At 38.3% G+C, this 24,020-nt stretch overlaps 2 protein-coding genes across 4 annotated transcripts in view; one reads left to right on the top strand and one right to left on the bottom strand.

Annotated features, from left to right (window-relative positions):
- The window catches only part of LOC117214864 (protein O-mannosyl-transferase TMTC1-like), a 280,632-nt gene that overhangs the window by 165,662 nt on the left and 90,950 nt on the right, over positions 1-24,020 (bottom strand). The window lies entirely within an intron of this gene.
- The window catches only part of LOC117214866, a 115,741-nt gene continuing 104,861 nt past the window's right edge, over positions 13,141-24,020 (top strand). Inside the window, exon 1 of the mRNA XM_033461242.1 lies at positions 13,141-13,501. Coding sequence (XP_033317133.1) covers positions 13,281-13,501 — 221 coding nt within the window. The 5' untranslated portion in view covers positions 13,141-13,280. The remainder of the gene's footprint in view (positions 13,502-24,020) is intronic.

Raw genomic sequence — 24,020 nt, 5'->3', positions numbered from 1 at the left:
GTGATTACGGATTTTGTCATTGGGTGGTATTGACAAAATCCGTAATCACTTAGTTGCCAAGCCAATATATACGGGTTTACCAAGCCTATGGGCCAAAATCGAAAAAAGAACAGCTTTATCGTTAACTCCAGTATGGGAGTTATTAAATTTTCGAATCCTATTTCAGTTATTCTGCATTCATTATGAAGGCATTTAATAAATACCATTTTGGTTACATAATTCGTTTCCTAAATTAAAAAGTTACAGACAGGATCCTAATTGTATAGCTTTATATAGATTCCCTTTATATAAAAAGAGATCGATACGTCGAAGTGATTCGGACGAGGTAAAGCAGGAATTTCAGTTGTATTCGATAAGAAGCTAAGCAAGTAGAGCCCAAGGGGAACAATAGACAAGGTGGACAGTGAAAGAAGGGGAAGAGAAAGAGAGAGGCAGGAAAAGGGATGGGAAGAGAGGAAAGTTGTAGCATTGCCAGCGAGAGGAATCTACTTGAACGCCATTCACGGCGTAATTAGGCATTCAACCGATTCGGTCTTAAGCGCTTAATCGGCTTTGTTTCAACCTGACATCCTCTTAAACGCACGGCAAGCCAAGCCAGCCTAACTTCCGTGGTTCGTGCCACGAAGCCGTTACTTGTTGACAAACGACGCTTACATACTTTCACCAGGGCGAGCAAAGGAGAACTCCACTTGGATAGTTTTCCGTGAAATATTAAAACGTCCAGAATGCCGTTAAGAAGTTGATTAAATTACCGTGCCCACCCGGAAACTCGAACGTGTTTACATCTTCACGCGGACCGGTTGAAACCTGCGCGAGGTATTGTTAAGACGGCTCGAAAACGTTCTACGTTTCTACGGTTGATAAACAAGCTGAGTCACGCAATTTCTTGAAGTTGTAAATATTTTCAGTTACGAAGACGGGAAAGAGGGACGATAAAAGATCGTGTAAAGTGGCTTCGCGAATTTTAGTGTCACGTAAGCTGCTGTTTTTTCCCCCTAAGAAGGTAATTGTGGTAATTTGTAATACAGTACTTCGTTGTAGGCTCCATTTGTTACTACGGCACAATATTAGACGAGGCGACTACGAAGCAAAGCGGTACACGAAAGTACATGAAGACCTACCGTGGAAAATCTTTATACGTAGGTATATCGTGCGTGTTGTATAAAATATTTTCGAATTTCCGTAGCGCTATTTTCGCGAACAACTGTATATTTCATACAACGTTCTGAATTATTTTACTATTTATAATTTTTTATAAAATTTCTTTACTAAATATGATAAAATATGAATGATCTTCAATAATCCGACCAAAGTATCTAGAAATCCGTAAAACTTTCAATTAAAGCTCTTCTAGAACTCGTTAAAATATTAATTCCAAGAATAAACTAATTTTACCATCCACGGTAATTTTACAACACAACGCAGAATCTCGTTACATAACGAACAAGCACACATGCGGATAAAAAAGAATTCTACAAATTACAGCGAAATATCTCGTTACACGCCCTAAAGATGAAGATAGCGAGGTTTCTACAAACTCGACCGCAACTGCCTGCCAAGTAAATATTTCGTTTCCTTCGTTATAACTGCCTCCCTCCCACTAGTTATTCTTTTCACCTTCTTCCAGGAAGGCGGCCTGTAAATTTTATTAACACGTAAGTTTTATTACAGGCGTAGAAACGTTCCTCGACGTTCCTTTTTTCCCCCCATTGGTATTCCTACGTTAATTTTCCCCAGAGCGTTGCAGCGTGAACCGATTCGTAACCGCTGACATTTCCAAAGCAAGAATACAATATGATGAACTAAAACTGTTATTCACGACAAACCGCAGCGAGACCTGATACTAACTGTCTGACCGCAACTACCCTCTTACTACTGGCTAACCACGACCGGTTCTATTACTACTACTGTTTGACCATGCTCGCCGGTAACTGCTATTCGACCACTGCGGCCGATCGATACTTATTCCAACTCTTCCGTCATGCATTAGCACTTTGACTGTTCACCTGCCGAACCGTGCAACGTGCATGCATCAAGGACGAGAAAAGTTTCTCGCCAGAGCAACGAGGCGTGATTATTCCTGACGCCTTCTTGACGTCCCGTCACTGCGTATTCGTGTTTCAATAATGAAGCCTTATGTACACGAGTAATGTTTTACACGACATGGTAGAGCGAGACGAACTCGTTTTAAAACTTTCGAGAAAAATGAAAGATAAGAGGCGTGTTTTCAAAGGAGCGTGTTTCGAATCGCGTCAACGAACCGTAGGATGAGTTTGATCAAACGTTTCAGGTGTTACAGGTAACTGTTTGATAATTCATAGTAAACGATCTTTGAAATAATTTGTTTCGAATGAATCTTCGAGACATTAACTTCGGTAAAAATTTACATTGATCGAAAATAGAGTCGTGAATATCGTGTTTAGAGTGGCACAATTTATTTTTGTCTTCGAGTATTTATGGCAAAAGTTTGCGTTCCAATACCAAGCTAAACCAATATAATGGAATCGTGCATGGATAGCCAAGTAGAATTACACCGTATACGAACGGGCACGAAAGTAGTAGTATCGGTTCGTGTCTGGTAAAACAAATAGAATAGGGTCGTGCCTGAGCAAACAAGTAGAATTCTGTCTCTATGGATCTACTCGAAAGAGAAGTTTTGACAATACTTGAGAAACTGACAGTTGACCTAATTCAAGGTACGTATATATTTTCATAAAGACACGTCATAGATAATCAGCTTTCCACATTTCGAAAAATATTCTTCATACAATGTGGCAGAAGGAATATTTATATACAAAAATCGAGAAAGAGGAGACATTGTATTTGTTTTATAACAAAAAGGTGCTTGTTTTATGTATCGATTCAGATAAGCAAAATATAGTGCAGCAGAGGACAAGGAAGTGATATATGACGACGCTTGATCAGACAAAAGACGCATGAATACAACGCGAAGAGTATTCAGACGCGAGAAGCCGAGATTTATGGCTGTGTTTCCACTACCATCATTGTCGAACATGATTCGAGATATTTCGTTCTTAGAATCTATATCATGAAATATTAAAATGCATTTAATTTCAAACTACCTAACATTGGAAAATAAACGTAAAATACAGCAAGCGCGAAGGAGAGACATTATCGAATAAAAATTTCGAAATTCCAAGTTATAAATACAAAATTAGAGACAAAAGTCTAATGCCTTATTTCTTGCAAGTTATAAACGTTCCATTAATTTTTAAAATCACTGTCGTAATATACTGTCGTTCGTCAGTATCCAGATATTTTGATCAACTTGTAGCAACACGATTGGAATTTTACCAAAGTGTAGAAATTAATAATCGGAAGCAACGCTTGCTGTCTTTTTTATGGAATCACCAAGCTACAAGTGTAAATTACTAAAAAAATGAATCGTTATTTCAGAAATAATAATAATAATAATAATAGAGAACGTCATTGAGATACTTCAACTTTTTTGTTAACTACTCCGGTTTCTCTTCACGTCTCCGACTGATTTTGTCTAAATCAATGATTATAAGTAATGGAAATCGAGTCACCTCTCCAACTCTTTTCTCTCCCCCTTTAGTCTCTTACATTCACTGGAGAAATCGTCCTCAACCGCAGGACACGATCACCAGGCATTCCGATTCCGGGTAAATCGTGCACGGAATATGGTACTACCAGCAAAGATACCGGTTACTATTCTCTGGCGGTGCTTCAGTGATTTAAGAAACCCAGCCAGCTTCCCCTGCTTCCAGTCACGTATCAACGAGAAAGCGTACGATGATATATATCACTAACATTCAGCGACTTCGATCTTTCTTCCATCAGTATGAACTGTGTTTAATAGCATTTCGATGTGCCGACACGTGCTCGTAGAAACTGTTCCGAACAAATGAAAATATTGCGATATCGTAGGTAGATAACGAACGATAGGATACGTATACACACTGCGATATCGTATCATTTGGAGATAAAGGATTCCATTTCAGATTTTTTCAACTTCAAACGTAATGTTACGTTCGTATTTGATCGCGCCAATGGTGGTAAGCGTTTTTTATTTGGAAAACCTGCGTTGGAGAATGTTCGAAAAGAAGACTTTTTAAAAATATTTTTTATACCGCGGATTTTTCAAAAACATTCATTTTTATTTTACATCGCTTTGTCAATGTTTACTTGAAAATTTTAACAGTTCTACTTAAAAGTAACCGAAATTTACGAACACTGTATTTTAAATTCTTCCCGCCTTTCACGAAGAGTCGTGCATTAATTATTTCTTATTCAACTTCTCTTTCGCATTTTTTTTATTTCTCTTAACGAAGGTATCTTACTTGTACTTTATATAATTACTCTTTATAACCGTTAATGACACAATTCATATCGTTTCCTCTAAAAACGGTTTCGTTAAAGACTTCTTGATCTCGCTCTAATTTTTTAATTGAACGAAATAGAATGAATGAAATTGAAAATTGGGTGAATAAATTCGTGAATTCGTGCCACAGAGTAACTATATACTGTAACAAACCACACATTTTATCCGCGACGTTTCCGCGAGATGATGAATACGCCTCATTATTTCTTGAATCGCGAAAATCACGAAAATCACGAAGGGACTTTAACCATTGTTTAGAAGTCTCCGGCCTGGCCAATTAATTATGAAAAATATAAACTCCGGTGCCGAAGGAACGGGGACGAGGCAAGAACCAAGGAATAAAAACCCTCAACGACGGTAATAATGGAACGAATGGGCGGGTACGAAATAAATGGCAGAGGGAAAGTAGTCGTGAATTTCATTATGAGGACAATGGTACTTGTGGATGAAAGAATTTGACGAAATTTGTCAGACGCTGAGAAAATCGTGCGATTTTGTCGATTGAACTCTAAGAACGTATTACGCATTTATATAGAATCTTTTAACAAATAAAGATATATATACATAAACACACGTACTTGAAACAACACGCTAAGCATACATATATTTTGCAAAAGTGGAGAAATAACAAACTGAAATTTCTAAAAAAATTTTAAAAACTCTATCAAGATCTCGTTTAAAAAATTATACTTAGTATTACATCGGTATTGGTATTAAACAAATCGATTTCGGTATTATATTAATAAAAGAATTTTTTAATATCCGTCTACTGTTTCATACGTATCGTTATAAGACAAACTTTATTTCCTGAGAAATGGCCAGAAGATTCAAAGTTAATTTGTAAGAGATAAGAAAGGAAAGAAGAGTGGCTCGCCAAATATGTCTGCGCGGATAAGCTTTATTTTTAATCTTGAAATCATTCAAACGTACAAAATCTAACAATTTTTCGCACACAATGTATCTACGCAATAGTGGATTACCAACAAAAGTCTGTATGAGTAAAATACTATACGCGAAAACCGTATTTTATCGGAGCTTGTGCCGCAAGACATCAATTTAGGGATAATCTTGTGAAACAAAGAGAAACCGTTTCGATCAAATCAATACAGTGCCGATCTTTGGTAAGCCATCGCCATGGATGATCATTTCTCTTCGTTAACTTTTTCTTTTCCTTCCTTCTCTCCCTCTCTCTTTTTCTCTGATCATCGTCACCCCTTTCACGTTCAACGTGGTTTCCGCCACCCTCTTGTTGTTACTCTGGCGCGAGCGCTATCCGCTTTCACATAGCCACGCATCCAGATCAGATAATACCGTGAATTACTGCCGCTTATACGCCTTGAGTGGCACCATATATCAACGAACGTGCTTCATTCCTTTCACAGATTGTGTATTGGAAAATATGGCGTGTCCATGTCGAACATGATGAAGGACCTTCCAACGAGAGCGCGCACAATGTTCGTACGTAATACCTCATAATCATTATGCATTACCGTCACTATCCGACCCACTGTAGAAATTACAGGTACTACGCTTTGGAACGTTTTGCCCCATATCGCATTATGGAGACCGATCTGCACGAAAATTAAACAAATAACAGCGTGTTAAAGCGACGATTGATGGATAATCTTCGTTCGCTAGAAATACCGATGGAATTGGAGTTTCAAAGAATTCGAGTCAGAAACGTTAGTTGCAAAATTGAAGAATTCTACGTTCATTATGTTTCAATGAGAGTATTTGATAAATAGAATATACGGCGGTATGTTCGGAAATTTTAGTAGCTTTGAAGAAATATCGTTGCCACGCAGCTATACACATTACGCTGACGTTAGAGATTTTTATATCGTTAGAGGGCCCTAGAAATTCGATTAATTTATGAAACATAATTATCTTTTAACTGGACGAAAGAACGATGACTGTTCTAAACACACTTAAATTACTTCAATGAAGCTTTCGCGTATTGATAGAAGCGCTAATGGATAAAAAACTGTTTAGTCTTCTTCGACATATGCAACAGTAGTGGAATATAAAAATTATACGTATATCAAGTATAAAAATACTAAGACAAATGTGATTTGATATATAAATTATGTGTCACCATTAACGATTCGTTAATTGATAATCTTATAAATTGCAAAACACAAGATTATGCAACGGATAACAGAAACCACAATGATTTCGAATTTTCCATTAAAACCTTCACCCGTAGAAAACTAAATTTTAAAATAAAACAAAAAATGTATCGCTTAAGGCACTTCAGTACCGTCCAATAACATTTTCCTATAGCGGCAATATTTTCAAAAATATTCTCTCGTCACGGTTTTCGTGTTCCTCGTCCCATATATGCGTCCAACAAATTGCTGCAAGTCTCGCCGACCGATCATGATTTTTGCATCGGGACTATCCGCGTGCCTTTTTTTTCCAAAATTCCCTTCCATCGGTTCTTCGAGCCAAGCATCAAAAATGAGTTTTTCTAGCCTGTCTCCACGTCGATCCGAATTTCGTTCAATCAAACGGATTGAAAGTGCTGTCGAGGAAAGAGGGTTTCGCAGAAAGAGAAAGAAAGACAGAGGGAGAGACAGAAAGTATGCGCTATTGTGTTTCATGCAGTAGAACTTGGACGAACTCTCGTTGTTACTTTTTTTTCGCGGCACGGTTGCAGCCGGAAATCGGGGCGAAATGTCAAGAGAAATTACACGTCAGTCGCGTCTGCAATGCCGGCACGTAAAAACTGATCGACCGATCGAGAAAAGTGAACAATTCCGCGTCGGCGAATGGATGTTTAAAGGGTAATTTGGAACGATGCCACTGATCAATGGCGTCGGAGGTAGGCCTGATATCGCTAAGCGAAAATCCGACATAGAGCTCATCCTATAACGATCGTATCGAGATGCAATCGTAGAATGCCCCGGGCTTTGGTTTCGTTGCGTCCAAATTAACCCTGCGATCGAACGTGTTCTCGTGACATGCCTCGTTAAGGAGCAGACTACAACCGATGCGGCGTGGCAAAAAGGTAAATAACGGTAATTACCGGACTCTGTACTATCCTACGAATAGCTTCTCGCATAATGTTGCCATAATAATTTCCTATTGTACGTCGAGTCGCAAAATGTTGATTAAATACTATTACTGAATGGAGCTCGAGCTTCTTAGTTCGAATTGATATATTACGGAACATTTCACAGAGAAGCTGATACCATCGCATTTTCTATTCCTACGTAAACTCTTTTGTAGTACGCGAAAGTTTTGCCGTGGTTCTTTTTTCTGCATGTTTGTGAAATACTTGGGAAGTGAACGTGTTTGGCTAGTTGTTGCAAAGTTTCGTTCGCAAACGAATTTTTAGTTGTTGAAATTTACTTTGATATTTAAAATTCCGATTTTTATCACTGAATTTTAATAAATATATCGTAGAATATTGTTATTTAGAGGATTGAAATCATATTTGTTTACGGTGAAAGTAAGATTTTAAATATTAAAATATGAGAAATAAATTGGACATATTTGAATCGCTCTTAATCGAAAATTGAAATAATGAAATGTAATTCAATGAAATTCACCAATCCCCAATACTGTCATTATCAATAAATGAAACATAAAGTGCAATATGTATTTCAAAATTTAACGTACTTTTAGTATAACGGAATACGTAAAGGATTTATTTGAAAGCGACAGTTTAAATTATTTAACACGTCATTGCCGCTATTTCGTTTTACAGAGAAAAAGTAACTGAATCGAAATAAAACGCACCATAATGTAATACGACTACAAGGCGAGGAGATGAAACTACATTAATTATGCAGATTAAGCCGAAGAAGAACAATCGGTGATAAAATTTCTGATGTTACGGCACGTTGGAGGATAAAGATATAAAACGGTCCTCCGTGCTTAACCCAGATACATTTTTATCGAAGGAATTACGACTCGAAAAAAGTGTGTAAAACGCTCTTTATACTTTTTATATCTTTTTTTTTTTTTTATGTCAGAATGCTCTGTTGCGTACCCACGTTAAATTCACCGTAAGTAATGAAGAATAAGCGTTAAAGAAACGTCACGTTCGTTCTATTTTTTTCCCACCCGCCTCTCTTTTCGATTCGACGTGTTTCATGCATGATTCGACCGAAAACGGTCGATTTTAAAAGCCCCATCATACTTCACGAACTTGATTATTCATGTAATATTTGCTGTCAGGGGGAAACGTGTGCGCGCGGCCATGTGCAATTGAAAAAAAAATGACATAAATCGAATGAAACATCGTTCATTGTGAAATAATCACAATTCGCTTTTCATGATATCGACAGCATTCGAGCGCTTATTGTTTCCACGTTGAATCGGACGCATCGTGAGATTTCAATTCGTAAAGAGGGACGTTATTATGAAAGAGGAAAGCCTCAACCTTTGGAAAATGTGCTGTTAAATGAAAGCTGATAGTTGTATGCTTATCATTTAACCGCAACGACTGTTTCCTCTCTTTTATCGAATATTTTATTACAATGAAAAAGTCGATAACAACGAACACGTATAATTACGTAATGTACTCACCCATACGATAAAATTATAATCCTCCAACTTTTAATATCAATTTATATTACATATACAGGGTGGTTGGTAACTGATGGTACAAACGGAAAGGGGGTGATTCTACGCGAAAGAAGAAGTCGAAAATATAGAATAAAAAATTTAAAAAAAATTTTTAATTTCTCCTTTCCGCTTGTGCCACCAGTTACCAACCACCCCGTAGAAATCAATCGAGTCGTATTTGACACTGAAGATTTGAAAATATATAAGCCACTTAGCATACATATAGGGAAAACGTATTAAAAATTGGTGAGATATCGATCATGTCCAATCTCAAGTTGCGTATTTAAAAACAGATATCAGAGAAAACAAAAATTCCCTTATGGCCACTCATTGTTTTCCCGGCCTTCATTACCAATAATTACCTACTACGCAGGTAAATTCGTGGGAAATAAAGCAGCGGGTATAGCTCTTTAACGAAGTTAAAACTAATTACACAACAATGTGTTCGACGAACGGCGAGCATGAATGAGCAGGGTCCTATTCATCGGTTTCCGGCCAGACCAATAATTCTCAATATTAAACGTTAACGAGCCTGCAAATTTTCTATAGATATATTTCGTGCCTACGAACAATTGCATCAGCGAAATCTATTCGAGCTCGTCCGACTGCTATGATCGCGGTCGCCGCGGAAACCACACATTGTCGCCAAGTTAATTTGGTATTCGCGCGGCGTGTAAACAATTAACGGGAAAATGCTTCGACAGGACTGTAATTGTATGATGGTCAAATTATTCGATCCTAAGTATTTGTAACTCTTTTGACGCGAGTGCGATGGACAGTTACCGAAAGCTGAATCGAAAAGAACGATGAGGTTGAAATTATTTTTCGATTGAGTTAACTTGATTAATATTAGCTAACTACTTCTCCAATATTAAATTAATTATGATAAATTTTATTCATATAGTATTCAAAAGTGTATAGAGTATTTTATAGCAGTATTAGTAAAAGCTCAAGCAACATTTATTCATATAATATTCAGAACTGTACGTAGTATTTTATAGTGGTATCAGTAAATGTTGCTTGAGTTTTTTAGAAATCCAACTGATCGATTACGCTTTTTGTTTTTACGAGTACGTGATTAAGGTTAAACTCTTCAAAAAGTGTGCGCCATAATTTTAATAAAACATGCTTGTCCTTTTGTAATAGTCTAATAGTAGATTCTTGGCACAAGAAGAATATTTTGTTCTTTAGAAATTTTGGAATCATCGCACATTTATTCGAACGATAATGCAGAATGCATATGAGAATAAAGCGAAGGCAAAATGTGCTGACGGATCAGATAACTCAATAAGTTGGAAGGTTGCACTATTCAAAGATTCGAGTTCTGGTCCGGCAAGATGGTACCGTTGGTTCTTTTTATACCTACATATTCTATCCCGACATTCGTTCTTGCACCTTTTTCTTCTGAAGTGCCTAGATAACCGTATCAGTCCGATAAATCTTTATTTGCGGTACCAGCTGTACCAACTTTTCGAGAAAACTTTCAAGTCCAAAATCGTAGAACGTGTAGCAGATAACAAGAATAGGATAACCTAACCTACTTAGATCGTTCTATTCTTCGGAAGTTAGACGCGCGACTTCACAAATTTTCAATATCGAACGATAAATTACGATTTGTAATAAATGAAAGATTTCTTTGAAGCATCATTTTAAGATATTCGAATTATTTCTTAACCGAATAGAAAATAAAATCGTTAAAGAATAATTCTGTTAAATGCAATAGTTTCATAAAAAAACCAAGTTATAAAGATAACCCAAGAAAAGTTACAGACATAAACTTTCTCATTATCTATCGTGCTGCTTTGTGGTTGCACTCAATCCTAAGATCCCTACCCACAAGACCTTTTAAATACAATCTCACTCGGCAGGAGAACAGAGAAAGTGACATTAATTTCTAAAATTGTCCAATTTCCAATATCATCGAATGATTACAATTATACAATTTCTATGATCACCGAACAATTCCACCACGCATAATAACGCTGTTCGTCGTACGTTCGATCCACGCGACCTCGATAACCACGAAGAAGGAAGAAGAATCGTATAATACGTACGTCTCAGAAAGCACCAGCTACTTATCACAGCGAAAGAATTAGTCGTAGCTCTTTTTATCGACACAATCAGCCGCAGAAAGAAAGGAGGGACAGTTTATGAGGGGCTGATCCGGTCTTCTCGGTTGAGAACGGTGCACGAAAGGGCCGTGCGAACGGTAGCTTCGAGCTGCCGGTTGTTTCGTGGAGGCGTGAAGCGCAGGATGCGCTCGTTCCAGGCCACGATCGTTACAGTTGTAACGGCAGGGTGCTGCACGAAACTGCACGAGACCGGCGGCTGCTCGTGGAGCCGAGATTAATTACGTTCTCGGTTTTCTCCCGGGACCCCGGCATTAAACACGACGTTCGAACGATCTCGCATTTTCCACCGGAAGAAGAAGTGCGCGATGATAACGAACAATGAGCCAGCGAACGAAATTAGAACTCTCTGCCTTACCGTTATCCAGGCTCACGGTTTTTCGCTTCGCGCTTTATATCCTTCCTACCCGTTTTCGTAGTTGTTTGCACCGGTGTAATGGAAATTTGGTTGTTTATTGGCGGAAAGGTCGCGGCCCGTGAAAAATAAGAAACACCCCGGGAGCAACGAGTATCGCGTTAGAAAGCGCCAGCCCACGGCCACCGCGATAAATTGAACGGAATTTACGGCACGGACGAGATTGCTTACACTGCTTTTGAGAACGCTATTCTTTGGTTAGTCTCGAAAGCGGAGGAAATGTTCGGGCTTTAATCATTCTTTTCTTGCCGGTGCACGAGTCCTGTATTTGCGAGTGCGGTGAAAAGAGAATGAAAGAGGAGACGCGTTGAGTAATGTTCGTGGAAGTTTCCTCGGGCAATGTACACTTCTCTCCTTTCTTAATTACCGCGGAGTGCGTGAAACAATTTTTAGTTTTAGTTTTTCGTGATTCACGTTTTCATGATTCCGATGCTTTCTCGTGTACTTCGTTTACGTAGAAAGATTAGTTACTTCCCTTAACTCGTTGTTATTCGTTCGTATAAAACGATGATTTATATAGATCGTTTATTAATTATTCATCGATTATAAACAGTTAAGATAACGTTGACATAAAATAATTGCACGCTGATTTGCCAATTTACAAGTTTTCTATGAGATCATTGCTATTTATTCGTTGTAATTTATACAAATCGTTGATTATTTATTTATCGATTACGAACGATTACGATAATGTCGACGCAAAACGACTGATTGATAATTTAAGAGGTTATAATTTGTAATGGCATATAAGAATGAAATATCTGACTCGATTTAAAACGTCGTTTAATTCGTTAATTTAGAATCACTAGCGTTAACTGTTTGCGTTTCAAAATCGAAAAAACAATATTATTCCTTAATGACAAGCGCCTCTAATACGATAATACTAATCTAACTCGAAACCTAACCTTATTATGGTAACCTGCAAGCTGTCGCAGTCTAAAGTCATGTACGAAAGTAGACAAAACTAGTATGAAATATTATACTTTTCTCGTTCTCGATTAAATCAATCGAAATGAAAAAAACTTACCCAAGCACTGCTCGGTAGAAGAACAACGAAGCGCATCGTCGTCTGTCAAACGTAATACACACTGCACATGTCGATTTTCTTCGCAAAACTATCTTCGCGTCACATATTCGTATCTTAAAAGCTGCTTGTCGGTCGAATGCGTGTTCTAACGAATAGAGTATTTATAAAACCACGTAAAACACACGAAACACGCGTCAACGTACGCGAGACGAGCGGATTTTGAACGCACACTCTTAATTGCGCAGAGCGACTGGTGTCTTTGGAAGATATAGATGGCGCAGCAAAATAAACAAGGCATCGATAGAAACACCTTCCGGCGGTGTGTATATTCTGTACGACTGTTCGTCGCAATACGTACTACGCGTTCGACATTCGTCGCGCGAAGGCACTCGAGTAAGCTCGTGATTATTCAGTTTCCATTCGCGACGACACGAAAGTATCACGCGCTTCTGATTTAACGCTGGTTTTACAATCAAGCCACGACTCATAAAGCCGAAGTGCACGCACCTACCGCGGATTTACGAGCATATGCATACGCGATGCGCTTCAAATTTCCCCCTCTCACGCTCCCTTCCTCTCTGTCTCTATCCTCCCTATCTCTCCCCCCCCCTCTCTCTCTATATCTCTCTCTTTCTCGTTCCTCTGATCCGTTTCTCTGTGCTCTTCCCTTCCTTTTTATCCTTTCTGCCTTAACTTTATGACGTGAATTTTATCGAGTCAGAGGCTGTAAAGCTGCAATCAGTCGAAGCATCGAACATTCCGCGGCGTATGTTCTGTTCGCGCGTTGTTTCTATCGCGTGCGTAGATGGCGCAGCATCGATGAGACGTCGCTGCGAGGAAATGGTGAAATACGAACCGTTCCTGAAAGGACTGGCAATAGTTCGACGACAACTTCCATTCACGATGGAAAGCTTCCTGAAACGAAAGACTTCTACCATTCTTGGCCTTCATCGAGCGATCGTAACTCTTATGGGATTTTTGAAAAGATCGTAAGTGCTTGTTGTTTTGTAAAACGAAAAAGCTGATTTATGTGCTCAGCTGTATTTTTATAGCATCGATGGCTGAATTCAATAGAGTTTGATGCTTAACCCTCCGTAGGCAACCCGACGAGATTTCGCTCGTGAATTCCTTCGAAGCGAATTTTATTTTTCTTGAAAACTTCTGGAACATTTCATTTAAAAATTTATTGTATAGCGTAATAAAAACTATAGTATTCCAGAAATTTTCTAGATTCCTTGAAAGTATAAAATCGTAAAAACGGTAAACGTGGATATAAATATGCTTGTTCAGCTTGCCAACAGAGAATTAATTTGAAAAGTTTCTTTTATCTCTGTTAGTGTATAAAATTTTTTTTTTATTTAGTTTTTTATATTCACAATTTGTCCAATTTGGACATTTGGTAGAATTTGTGTATAAAATGTTCACAAATAGTAAAGTATTTTGATAACAAGCACGTTTGATAGCAATAGAAAATTCGGTACGTGTACAATTTTATACGTTGAGGAAAAAAATTATTGGAATTGAATGGCCGTGATTCTAATAATTGATAATTGAGATTGAAGATTCGAATTATACGACATGCGAGATTAAATAATTATTCGAGCGTACTTCTCCGATCGTGAATGAGATCCTAAACGACTCTTTTCCTTATAATTTCAATAGAGCAGTGTAGCCAAGTTAAATATTCCCTTTTATTCTCGATATTAGCATTTCAAGACACGCGTTGCCTTTTTATGTCGCGCCATTTCTTTACTTAATAGCGTTACGCAATTTGCGTTTAATATAACAGGATATAAATCTCATATCTAGTTGAATGAATTCATCAGGGTGACTATGAAAAAGCAATTAATGGGAAATTTAGCTACATTGTGTCCAATTCTGAATTAATTAATTCACAGGATAACGTCGCTATATGTTCCTGCTGCAAGCTCGATTTCATACAAACATGTATGAAACACGGATATAATAAAATAATAAAAATAAAATATATCGCATAGTAGACTTCTCCATTCCTAAAAATTGTTAAGTGATCAGCTGTTTTTAATTATAGAGGAGATTATAGCGTATCGAGCGAGAAATTTCCATCTATGCACTTATAGGTCTATAAGAAATTTTCATCGCAGCTTTTAACCTTACTAACTATTTTCTCGCGTGTTACTAACTATTTTCATCTCAAGAGCAAACGTATACCAACCAATTTCCAGGAATCGATCACAAAACTCCAGACAAGAAAGCAATTTCGAAATCAATCATCACAAACACTTTACGCCTGTTTGAAATCCAGGAAATGACAAAATTTCATAAAATTAAAGGATGTATATAGACTTTTCTAACCTACTGTACTTGCACTAGTCGTCAATTAGCTGGCCGATAGAAATAACCTTTCCAATCTAACGATCGAGTCGAACGTTAACAAGAATCGTCGAAGGTGCCAGGTACATAGCAATTAACGCGAACGAATTTCTCCTTGGTTCTCTCTTGCGATTCTTAACTTACGAACGACATAAATCGCCGAGACAGAGACGGGGAGAAAACAAGATAGAGAGAGAATTCGGTCTCGTGCATGCAAGCCGGGACGTGTTCGCAAAGCTCGGGAAGCTTTATCGTTCTCGAGTAATGGTTGGCTGTTTGCAAGGTGGAGGCGCGTATAAATTGCTTTGCGAGCAAGAGAACGGAGAATAAGAAGGAAAAACGAAAGATAGAAAAAAAAAAGAAAAGACAGGATGGGTTGAAGAGAGACGAGGGCAGGCTAACTTCTCCATCCTCGCAAGATATCCAGGGCTATTTAGCGACGAAGAGAAGAAAAAGATGTACAATTCCATGGGTAGAATACCTTTGGGTATTTAAGGAATAAAGTGACGCCTTGAACTAAACGCTTCTGCGTATACCAGCATGCCCTACCAATCCCTGTTTCTGTGCCACTTGGGATGAAGAAACATCCATATGAAATAGAGGAGACGGACAGTATCTTCTAGCGGATTGAAATACATTTCCAGGCCAGATATGACGAAGCCCCGAGGAGAGACGACCCATCGTGAACCAACAGAGATCCTTCATCTAAAGCTAGCCAGGACGATAAGTTCGTCGGACCGGTCTTTTCTCTTTCTTTATCCCTCCTCTTGGATCGTGCTAGTTCCACCGGGTATTGTAGGACAATGGAGAAACGTGGAAACAGTACTAAGGCCCTATTCAGGATAGATTTCGTGCAATTTCGGGAAAGGTCAGTCGGCGTGAACACGTTTCCAATTGTTCGCTGTCACCGTACGCTGAGTCGCTTGGTGGTGGTTCGAGAGAACTTAAGAGCTATAGCAGTAATTGGAGACGCGAATGGTAAAATAACTTTGTTTAGTCACGATTCAAGTACCTACGCGTATTGCGTTAAGTTTCGATTGCAGTTGTAGAGAATATCGCGTTTTTTTATACATATGTATCGCGTAATATGCGGGTGTATTTGGTATTTGCTATGAGCAGAATACGAAGTAGGTAAATCGTCTTTCGTTCTCGGAACAGTTGAAATTATCGATAAATTAGATAGTCTGCAAAAATTATCAGCATAGTCGGATATAACAATAAATAAAGCTATAAGAAAGTATAATAAAATAAGGAATATATGTATATAGGAACGGACAAGGGGAAAACGTGAGATGAAAATGTAAAATTCGCATTCCTCGTTTGCATCAACTGAGCGCAAAGTTTGTACCATGTGAGATTGTCGACGGGTAGACGAACGAGAATTTCACGACACATCCTCAGCGAAAGAGAAGAGACAATAAACGTGCGCTAAAAGATTTTCAATTTTTTCCGGAGTTTCCAAGTTACCCGGTTGACCTAACTATTCGCTGGGTTGACGCGGGCGTTTTAAAATTCCGAACGGAACTTCTGGCGAAGTGCGCTGTGTCAGCCTGAGAGAGGGACGTGTCGCCTCTAACCGTCTTATTCCGTACCGGAAGCAGGCCAAGAAAGGAAAGAAAAACAAGAAGAAGGAACGATGGAGGAAAAAATTTCCCTATTTTCCTTATTTCACTTTCAAGACACACCCGTCACTTGTCTTGGGAAAGTTATATTGTTACTTTCGACGAGGAAACAGGAGGGATAAAACGACCAAGAAGAAAACTGCGCCGCAGCTTTGCGGAATAAGCGCTTAACATCGCGACCAAGTGTTTTCAGAGATTAACATGTTCCGCGCGCGTTCAATTTTACAGTGACGGATCGTTCGCTGAGTTGCTATACTCGTGCAAACCAACTAACTTAGCTACTCGTGTTTTGGAAGTTAGCGTTTTCGTTTATAGCACTGTGTGGCGAGGGAATTTGCAGTAGGGACAGAGAGCTTTTCGCTATAAGCTTCTAAACTCGCGTAGACAACAGAATCCCTAATAATAATATTCTACGTGTTGTCGTCTCCTTTTGACGTTTATATTAGTTAGAAGTTTTAGTTTGTACTACAACCAGCAACTTTAAAATCATTCTGTAATTCTCTTTCTCGACTACATGTATATTAGATGAATCGTAAGTAACTTTTATTGGCTACCATAATCCAAGGGATTCGAAGTTTCTTTATATAAATTTAATATCACGTCAACGGCGAAAGATTGGCAGCATAATAAAGATTCACATTAGTACAAATTATATATTCTGATTTTAAAAATCCGCACTTGACCGACTCGTAATCGAGATTTACGTTGAATCACGAGAAGACTAAAAAGTAAGAACTCAGTCTTTACGAAGTAACATAAAAAATGTAAGCAAAATTGAATTTGTAAAGAAGTTTTGTCATTCTCTCGTTTATACGATAAACTTTAAGATCAAGCAAACTACTTCGCGAAAATATCGCCAGTGGTCTTAAAAGGGAGAGCAAGATGGAAGAAAGCAGTGCAGCGAAGTGAATTCGTGATTCGACGAAATAATCGAAACGTGGAAAACGAATGCTAATGTGATCCACGCGAGAAACAGTATTTTCATAGTAAACGATGGAACAACTTCGAGGATCGGAACAATACAGCTAATGGCGAAAGTTGTGAGACCGTGGCCAGGTTTTTCGTCTCATTCCTCTCTTGACCTACAAAACGACAATGTGGAGATGCCGAACACTCGACTTCCTCTCTGCAATAGTAAAAACTTCGATACAATCCTTCGACCCTCTGGAAACTGCCTTCGATACAATCCTTCCGATCTTTCCTGGAAATCTCTCCTTACTTCCCAGGTTATTCGCCCCAAGGGATAAACTTCTAAGCCCCTCGTGCGCCAATGAATCGTTTGCTGTTCGTTCAATGGGTCAAAAGGCGTCTCGGAAAATGAACAGAAGATTAAATAACAATAAGCAAACCTGCGAAGCTGAGCTTCGTAAAAAGCGACATTCTCGCGAAAAAATTAATTGATCGAAAATTGTCCGATCGTATCGAAATAGGAGATACTATTTGAATGATAGAGTCGTCAAAATCTTTAATGGAAAAGGTCTCTACTCTTCGTTATTAATGTTTAAAAAAGAGGTAAATTAATTTCTTCGTAGAAGAACGAAAAATCCTTACGTTATATGGTAAAGTAAATTCGATAATGTAGCACTTTTGCCTTGTTCTCGTTAGAATTTCTCCGCAATTTATATTTTCCTACTGATTTCGCTCCTTAAAATGAAATAAGAAATTGACGTGCTTTTGTGCCCCGAACGAGAGAGAATTTCTATAAATGTACGAAGAAATTCCAGAGACTTCCCTTTCTTTTTGCTGTATTTTCCTTATTTACAGTTACATGCATCTCTGAGATACTATACTCGGTTGCATTATTCTTCGTTTCCCAAAATGTTATATAACAAACAAAAGAGTATCGAATAGCAGACATTATATTTCCTTTCTATACGCGTTACTTTTTACAATAAAATTAACTTTATGCTAATATATCTAAAGATGGCCAAACTATGATGCAAATCACATTACTATGATGCAAATCTAGTTGACAGGAACACAAAATTAGTCTACGATATTTTTTTTATGATTAATGACTTAAATCAGAGGATCTCAGGATCGGCTATATTCTTAGCTAGATACTTGTACCGCGCGACTTCTTCGCCTCCTCTCGTCGCTGAACCTTCGTCCAGCCGGCTACCTAGAGACACCCTTATCGGCGTGCTCCAGCATGGAAGAGTAGAACAAGGCCAGCCTCATTATGCGAAGACTGACGAAGCCCTCTCGTCTCGAGAGTCTCGTATTGTCTCAGAACGCCCGTTCTACGAAAATATCCATCTTGTGTACCTTGGCCAAGCACACAAGGCACGACTGCGTGCCGTAGATCTGCGTTTTACCTGGCGGACAAGTTCTCTCAGCCGTCCGAAAGAAACTAAGAAACTAAGCACTGTAGGATAGTAAAAATTCTGCAGGAAGAATTGCTCGAGCACCCGTTTTCTCAGGATTATCACGTTTAAAATTTTTTCGACTACCACCGGGTTTTCAGTCGCGTCCTTCCTTTCACGTTTTTCAGAAAATTCTAGTTTAAAGTTCTTGAAAAACTTGAGTTATTAAAGTAGGAAACTCGAATTACAGCAGGAATTTTATTTTATGAAGAATTTATTACGCATATAAGAGGAACGTATATCTTTCAGTGAATTTTTTCTTCTATGCTGCTTCCTATTAGTCTCGAATTGTGCGCAGCATTTTTCATTCTAGCTATACCAACATCTTTCTCGCGTATCTTTTAAAATAACGTCATGTTTCTTTCATCGAAGGCGCAATTGAAAGTATCAGTAAAATATCCGAGCGATTATCAACTAATTTTCGAACGATCGCCATTCTTCTAGAAACATCGTAGAAACATCTGAGATACAAGAATTTCATGAAAAAAATGACTAGAATTTCACATAGCTAATATATGTGTAATAAAGTTCGTGCTAAATACTTCTTGTAATATCGTCATCGTCATTAAAATATAATGTTATCTTTACACTTCAAATTTCCATATTCTCAACACCTGTTAGCCATTTTATCTTACGATTTCCTCTCTAACGTATCCGTCTTGCAGAAGCCGAGCGATGAATATCAAGCAAAAACTTTACAAATGTTGCGCTTTTACGCAGCCGGCGAATAACAAAGAGGAACGAGATATCCTTCCGTTCGATTTTACACGTGTTACCACGAAACAGACGGGACAAAGGGACAAAGAAAAGCCGCGGAAAGGTAGACGATAGTTTTATGGACACGTTGCGAAGACAGGTCGAGGAGACGATCTCATATCGAGGGATCCTCGAGGATGTCGTCGATGGCAAATTGCTGTACCGTGTCGATATAACATCCCAGCCCTCCCCTTTCTCCCTCTCCTCTGGCTTTAGCTGTTGGTATAGTCACGGAAACCTTGTACGTTTTCGTTAGAACAGTTACCATTGCCGCAGATGTTGCGTGAAACGACATCCAACTCGCGGCTTCATCCGCGTATTTGCATGTGTGAATTTCGCCTGAAATCGCCATCCCGCTGAATATTTCAAGGTGTAACAACCCGTGCGTTTCGTGGCGTAAAAGTCCGCCGTAAACTAATACCAAGTTACGTCATACATTTTACGGTGTAACGGTGTCAGGTAGACGGGTCACAAAAGTGAAACGAACAAGCCACACGCTGTAATTTATCCGTATATATCAGAGTCACGATGCTGGAAACATGACGTGCAGCACTCGAGAAAACGGAATGATTATTGCTTTCATAAATTGCGATGTTGCTTACGTAATTGCTACACGTTGCAAAAATTGATCGTGATGATGAAAAAATCTCTTGCATACGGTAGTCTAGCAACTAATAATATTCGTGGATTGACAAGCCACAAGTTGTAGATTATTAAGCTATTTTCTACAATTTTACTATTTTACGACAAACAGGATAGTCAGATACGTAGCTTTCTAATTTCTCTAATTTTATTGTTTGTCAAACAACTCGTAAAGTTTCATTAATAATACTTTTCAATTTTTTACGAAAGCGTGCCGATCTTCAGATTACAAAGTTGATTGTTTTGTGGTGATTAAAAAACATCGTAACAATGCGTAGCGAGACATTTTTAAAATTCGATATTTAGATAGAGATAAATCATATTCAATTAAATATGAAATATTATAAAATCTACTATTAATGAATTTGCGTCAAATGAAACAATTTGAAAATATGAAATATGAATTTAAATATCGTCATGTACCGACCCACATATATAATGAATTTATAAAAGTTCGCTTTATAAATTGTACATATCGCATATATCATTCAACGATTATTATTTCCGATAGTAATCCCCGATTAAGTTTCAGCTCGTGCTGCATGATGTGAACATACACTGACGGTATAATTGCTAGAGAAGCGTTTAATCGTAAAACGACGTATGACAATTTTCTGATCTATCTATTCGCTGTTTCCATTCGGCATTTGTGCCCAATTACGTATATAAACGATAAATTGTTATTTGTCCTCGTAGAAAATTTACAAAATAAATAACTATGGACTAAACAGTTATATCAATGGAAGAATGTTGCAAAATACATATTACTCGCACCCTAATACTAGATAGCAGTAACGTAAGTAGGTTAAATAGTCTCGTCTACCTCGTTACCATTTTTTATCTTTAATCTCGTCTTGGGTTATATTTTAACAGCATCATTCAGGTTACAAATCTCTGGTACCCAATCGAACCGTTAGGAAGAAAGAATAATAGCTGTTTCTCAATGGGTCTCTTAAAGCTATTTTCGCGATTGTGAATGAGATCACAGAGTTCTCTTTGCTAACTTAATCGATAAAATTGGATAAATATAGAAAAGGACAGAGATTGCATTGAAAGAAGATACAGAATTTCGAACATCCACATTATTTGCCAACAATTAACTTGTAATAATGAAACTGTAGATACGAATGCTCTTTCTGCGTACTTAACTACATGCTACTTTCGTTCATGGGATTTCAATAGCAGTTCGAGTAACCAATTACATATTTCTTTACACGCGGAGATTCGGTTGTTTTATTTCTTCTTACATTAATATTAATATTCACGATACGACATAAACGTTGAGAAATGCTGAAAATCTGCACGCGTAACACTTGCCAATTAAAACGTAATTCGATATTACGCAAATGTTGATCGAATAATACACGTTTCTTTCATTACTCCGTATCTCATCCTATTCGATTAACTCGTAATTCCAAACCAACCTATATAGTATCAACTTCGAACCTCATCAGATTTCAACGGAAACAACACGTACCACGGTTGGAGCATCAAAACACTTTCTATAGAACACAACGTACCACTCGAACGTATCGAACATTTTCGAGCTAGCGAAACTCAAAGCCTCCAATATTCCCCAAATGAACTCTATACGGTGAATATAGATACACATAGCTCTCTCTGTCTCTCTTTCTCTCTCTCTCTCTCTCTCTCTCTATGCTTCTGCCACTGCTTCTTACGTATTCCATCCTACGTACGTCTCTTAGCGCGCGAACTTCTCGTAGAGGCTCGTCGCACACGAAGGTGTACACGTTTTTCAAACATTTTTCTAACACCCCGGCTCATCTAGGCGAGCGTGCGCGATAAAGGTTTCACGATGGCGTCATTATGGCGCGCGACGGGACTAAAGCGGCAGACACATCGTTTCTACGTGGCGTGGCTAGGAAGTTTTCGCGTCGTCGACGACGCGTCCGTCCGTCCGGCACGTCGACGTTTTCGGTGCTGGCTGTCACAACTGTCGAGAACGAAATAAGAGGATTCTCTCGTCCACTTTTTCTCCACGAGAAAATACACCCATTTACCTTCCTCTGGTGTTTTTACATGCACACGCACATTGCAACGCGCACGGACACCGGGATGGTGTAATTAGCGACTAAAACTTTTCCACGGCAAGTTCTTCCATCACGGATGGTTGGCCGTATTTTACGGCCGAACTAACCCAAATTTCTATCCTCGGCGTCGCTCGATTTATCGAGCTCGATTCGTGTCACCCGATTTATCCAGCTCGATTCGCCTCACCCCTTCCCTCGTTCGTCCCTTTGCAATTGGCTTCTGCTTCCGTACCTTCTTTCATCGTTTCTTCGTTCCCAGTTCCTGTTCTCATTTCTCCTTCTTATTTTCCACTGTTGCTTCTTTTTTATTTTTTCGAACGGGCTATCTGTTTCGATTTCCTTTCGTTTGCGTGTCGTTGTCAGATATCTTGTTCGCGGCACTTGTTGCCTTTTAGTGAACGCAAGAAAGAGAGAACAGCAAAATTTCTCTAAATTCGAGCAGCTTAATACGGGGATAGCTTAATACGCTTAATTAATGTTGATAATCCTGCTGTCTCCGGGTCGTTTCCCATCCGTGCTCCCCTTCCGTTAAAAAGTTTCCTAATTTTTAGAAAAATATATAAAAGTCGAGGAAACGAGTTTGGATAAAGGTTTGTTCCTTTTTTGAAATTACAAGACGCTCGTAAAGACTCCGAAGTATGTAAAACTTTGCGTTAATTGCAAAGAACATAATTGAATTTTAAGTTTTGTATGTGCTTTTTTTGTGATCGAATCTTGATTAGTTTGTCATTCGGTCTTACATACGTCGAGCGTGGTTTAAGGAAAACGTTAAAATGTATACGATTAAAATCAGGTTTCGCTCGTTCTTTTTGTTCTTTTTAATTTTGCAAGAACCGTACAGCGATCTACGCGACATTTCTTATCTGCGTATAAAGCGGTGCAGTAATTCTTTTGGTGGCAAATAATTCCAGTATTTTGAACGACAAAAGTTGGGCGTCGTGTGAGGTTTATTTATTATTTCGAGCGCAACGCTTTGGAGTCGAAACAATTTTTGTTACACGAATAAAGCAAATTCCAGAACACTGTGCAACAACGCGTAAATCCGATATACGTCCCACGGATTACATTTTGGGAATGTTTGTTCCATAAAAAATATTATATATTACTTTGATAACTTTTTTCACATTTCATAAAATTGTGCATTTTAGGTGAAAGATAAGATAGTGGCAAAAAGACGCGCTGAAAAACCTCTTAAAATTCAGAATGGAATTTGACAATTTGAATTCGCGAAAGCAGTAGTAAATATTGCATTAACTTCGCGTTGGGGTGACGCCTACCTTGTGAAACAAATTCTTTTTCTTTTTCATCAATTCTTAATAGTAGAAACGCACTTTCTGACAATTCTATAACATAGACGTGCATCGATATCTGGAACCAGCTTGATCAACGCTGAAAACTAAAGTAAATAGAACATTATATTTACGTGACACGAAAGGTGGAAGATTTAACCCCTCAACCTACGATTTACGTTCGAGAATTTTGGGCCGATTTACGTTTGGCCCGATCATCGTACTACGGGCTATGCCCGTAGTTGTAGGTTAAGGGGTTAATAGTTTATCACGGATTTCTTCTCACTTCTCTTTAAATATAGCACGCGTAATTTGCAATTATAAACGCACGTTAGATCCATTGAAAATTTTGTTTTTCATCATGAGAAAAAAATTACAATTCTTTACCATTCGTTTACGACTGTTGTCCGTAACTCCTCGTTTATGATAA

The sequence above is a fragment of the Bombus bifarius genome, unplaced genomic scaffold (assembly GCF_011952205.1).
Source record: "Bombus bifarius isolate JDL3187 unplaced genomic scaffold, Bbif_JDL3187 scf7180000009243, whole genome shotgun sequence".
In the NCBI taxonomy this organism is placed as follows: Eukaryota; Metazoa; Arthropoda; class Insecta; order Hymenoptera; family Apidae; genus Bombus; species Bombus bifarius.
This window is presented reverse-complemented; position numbering and strand designations above follow the sequence as displayed.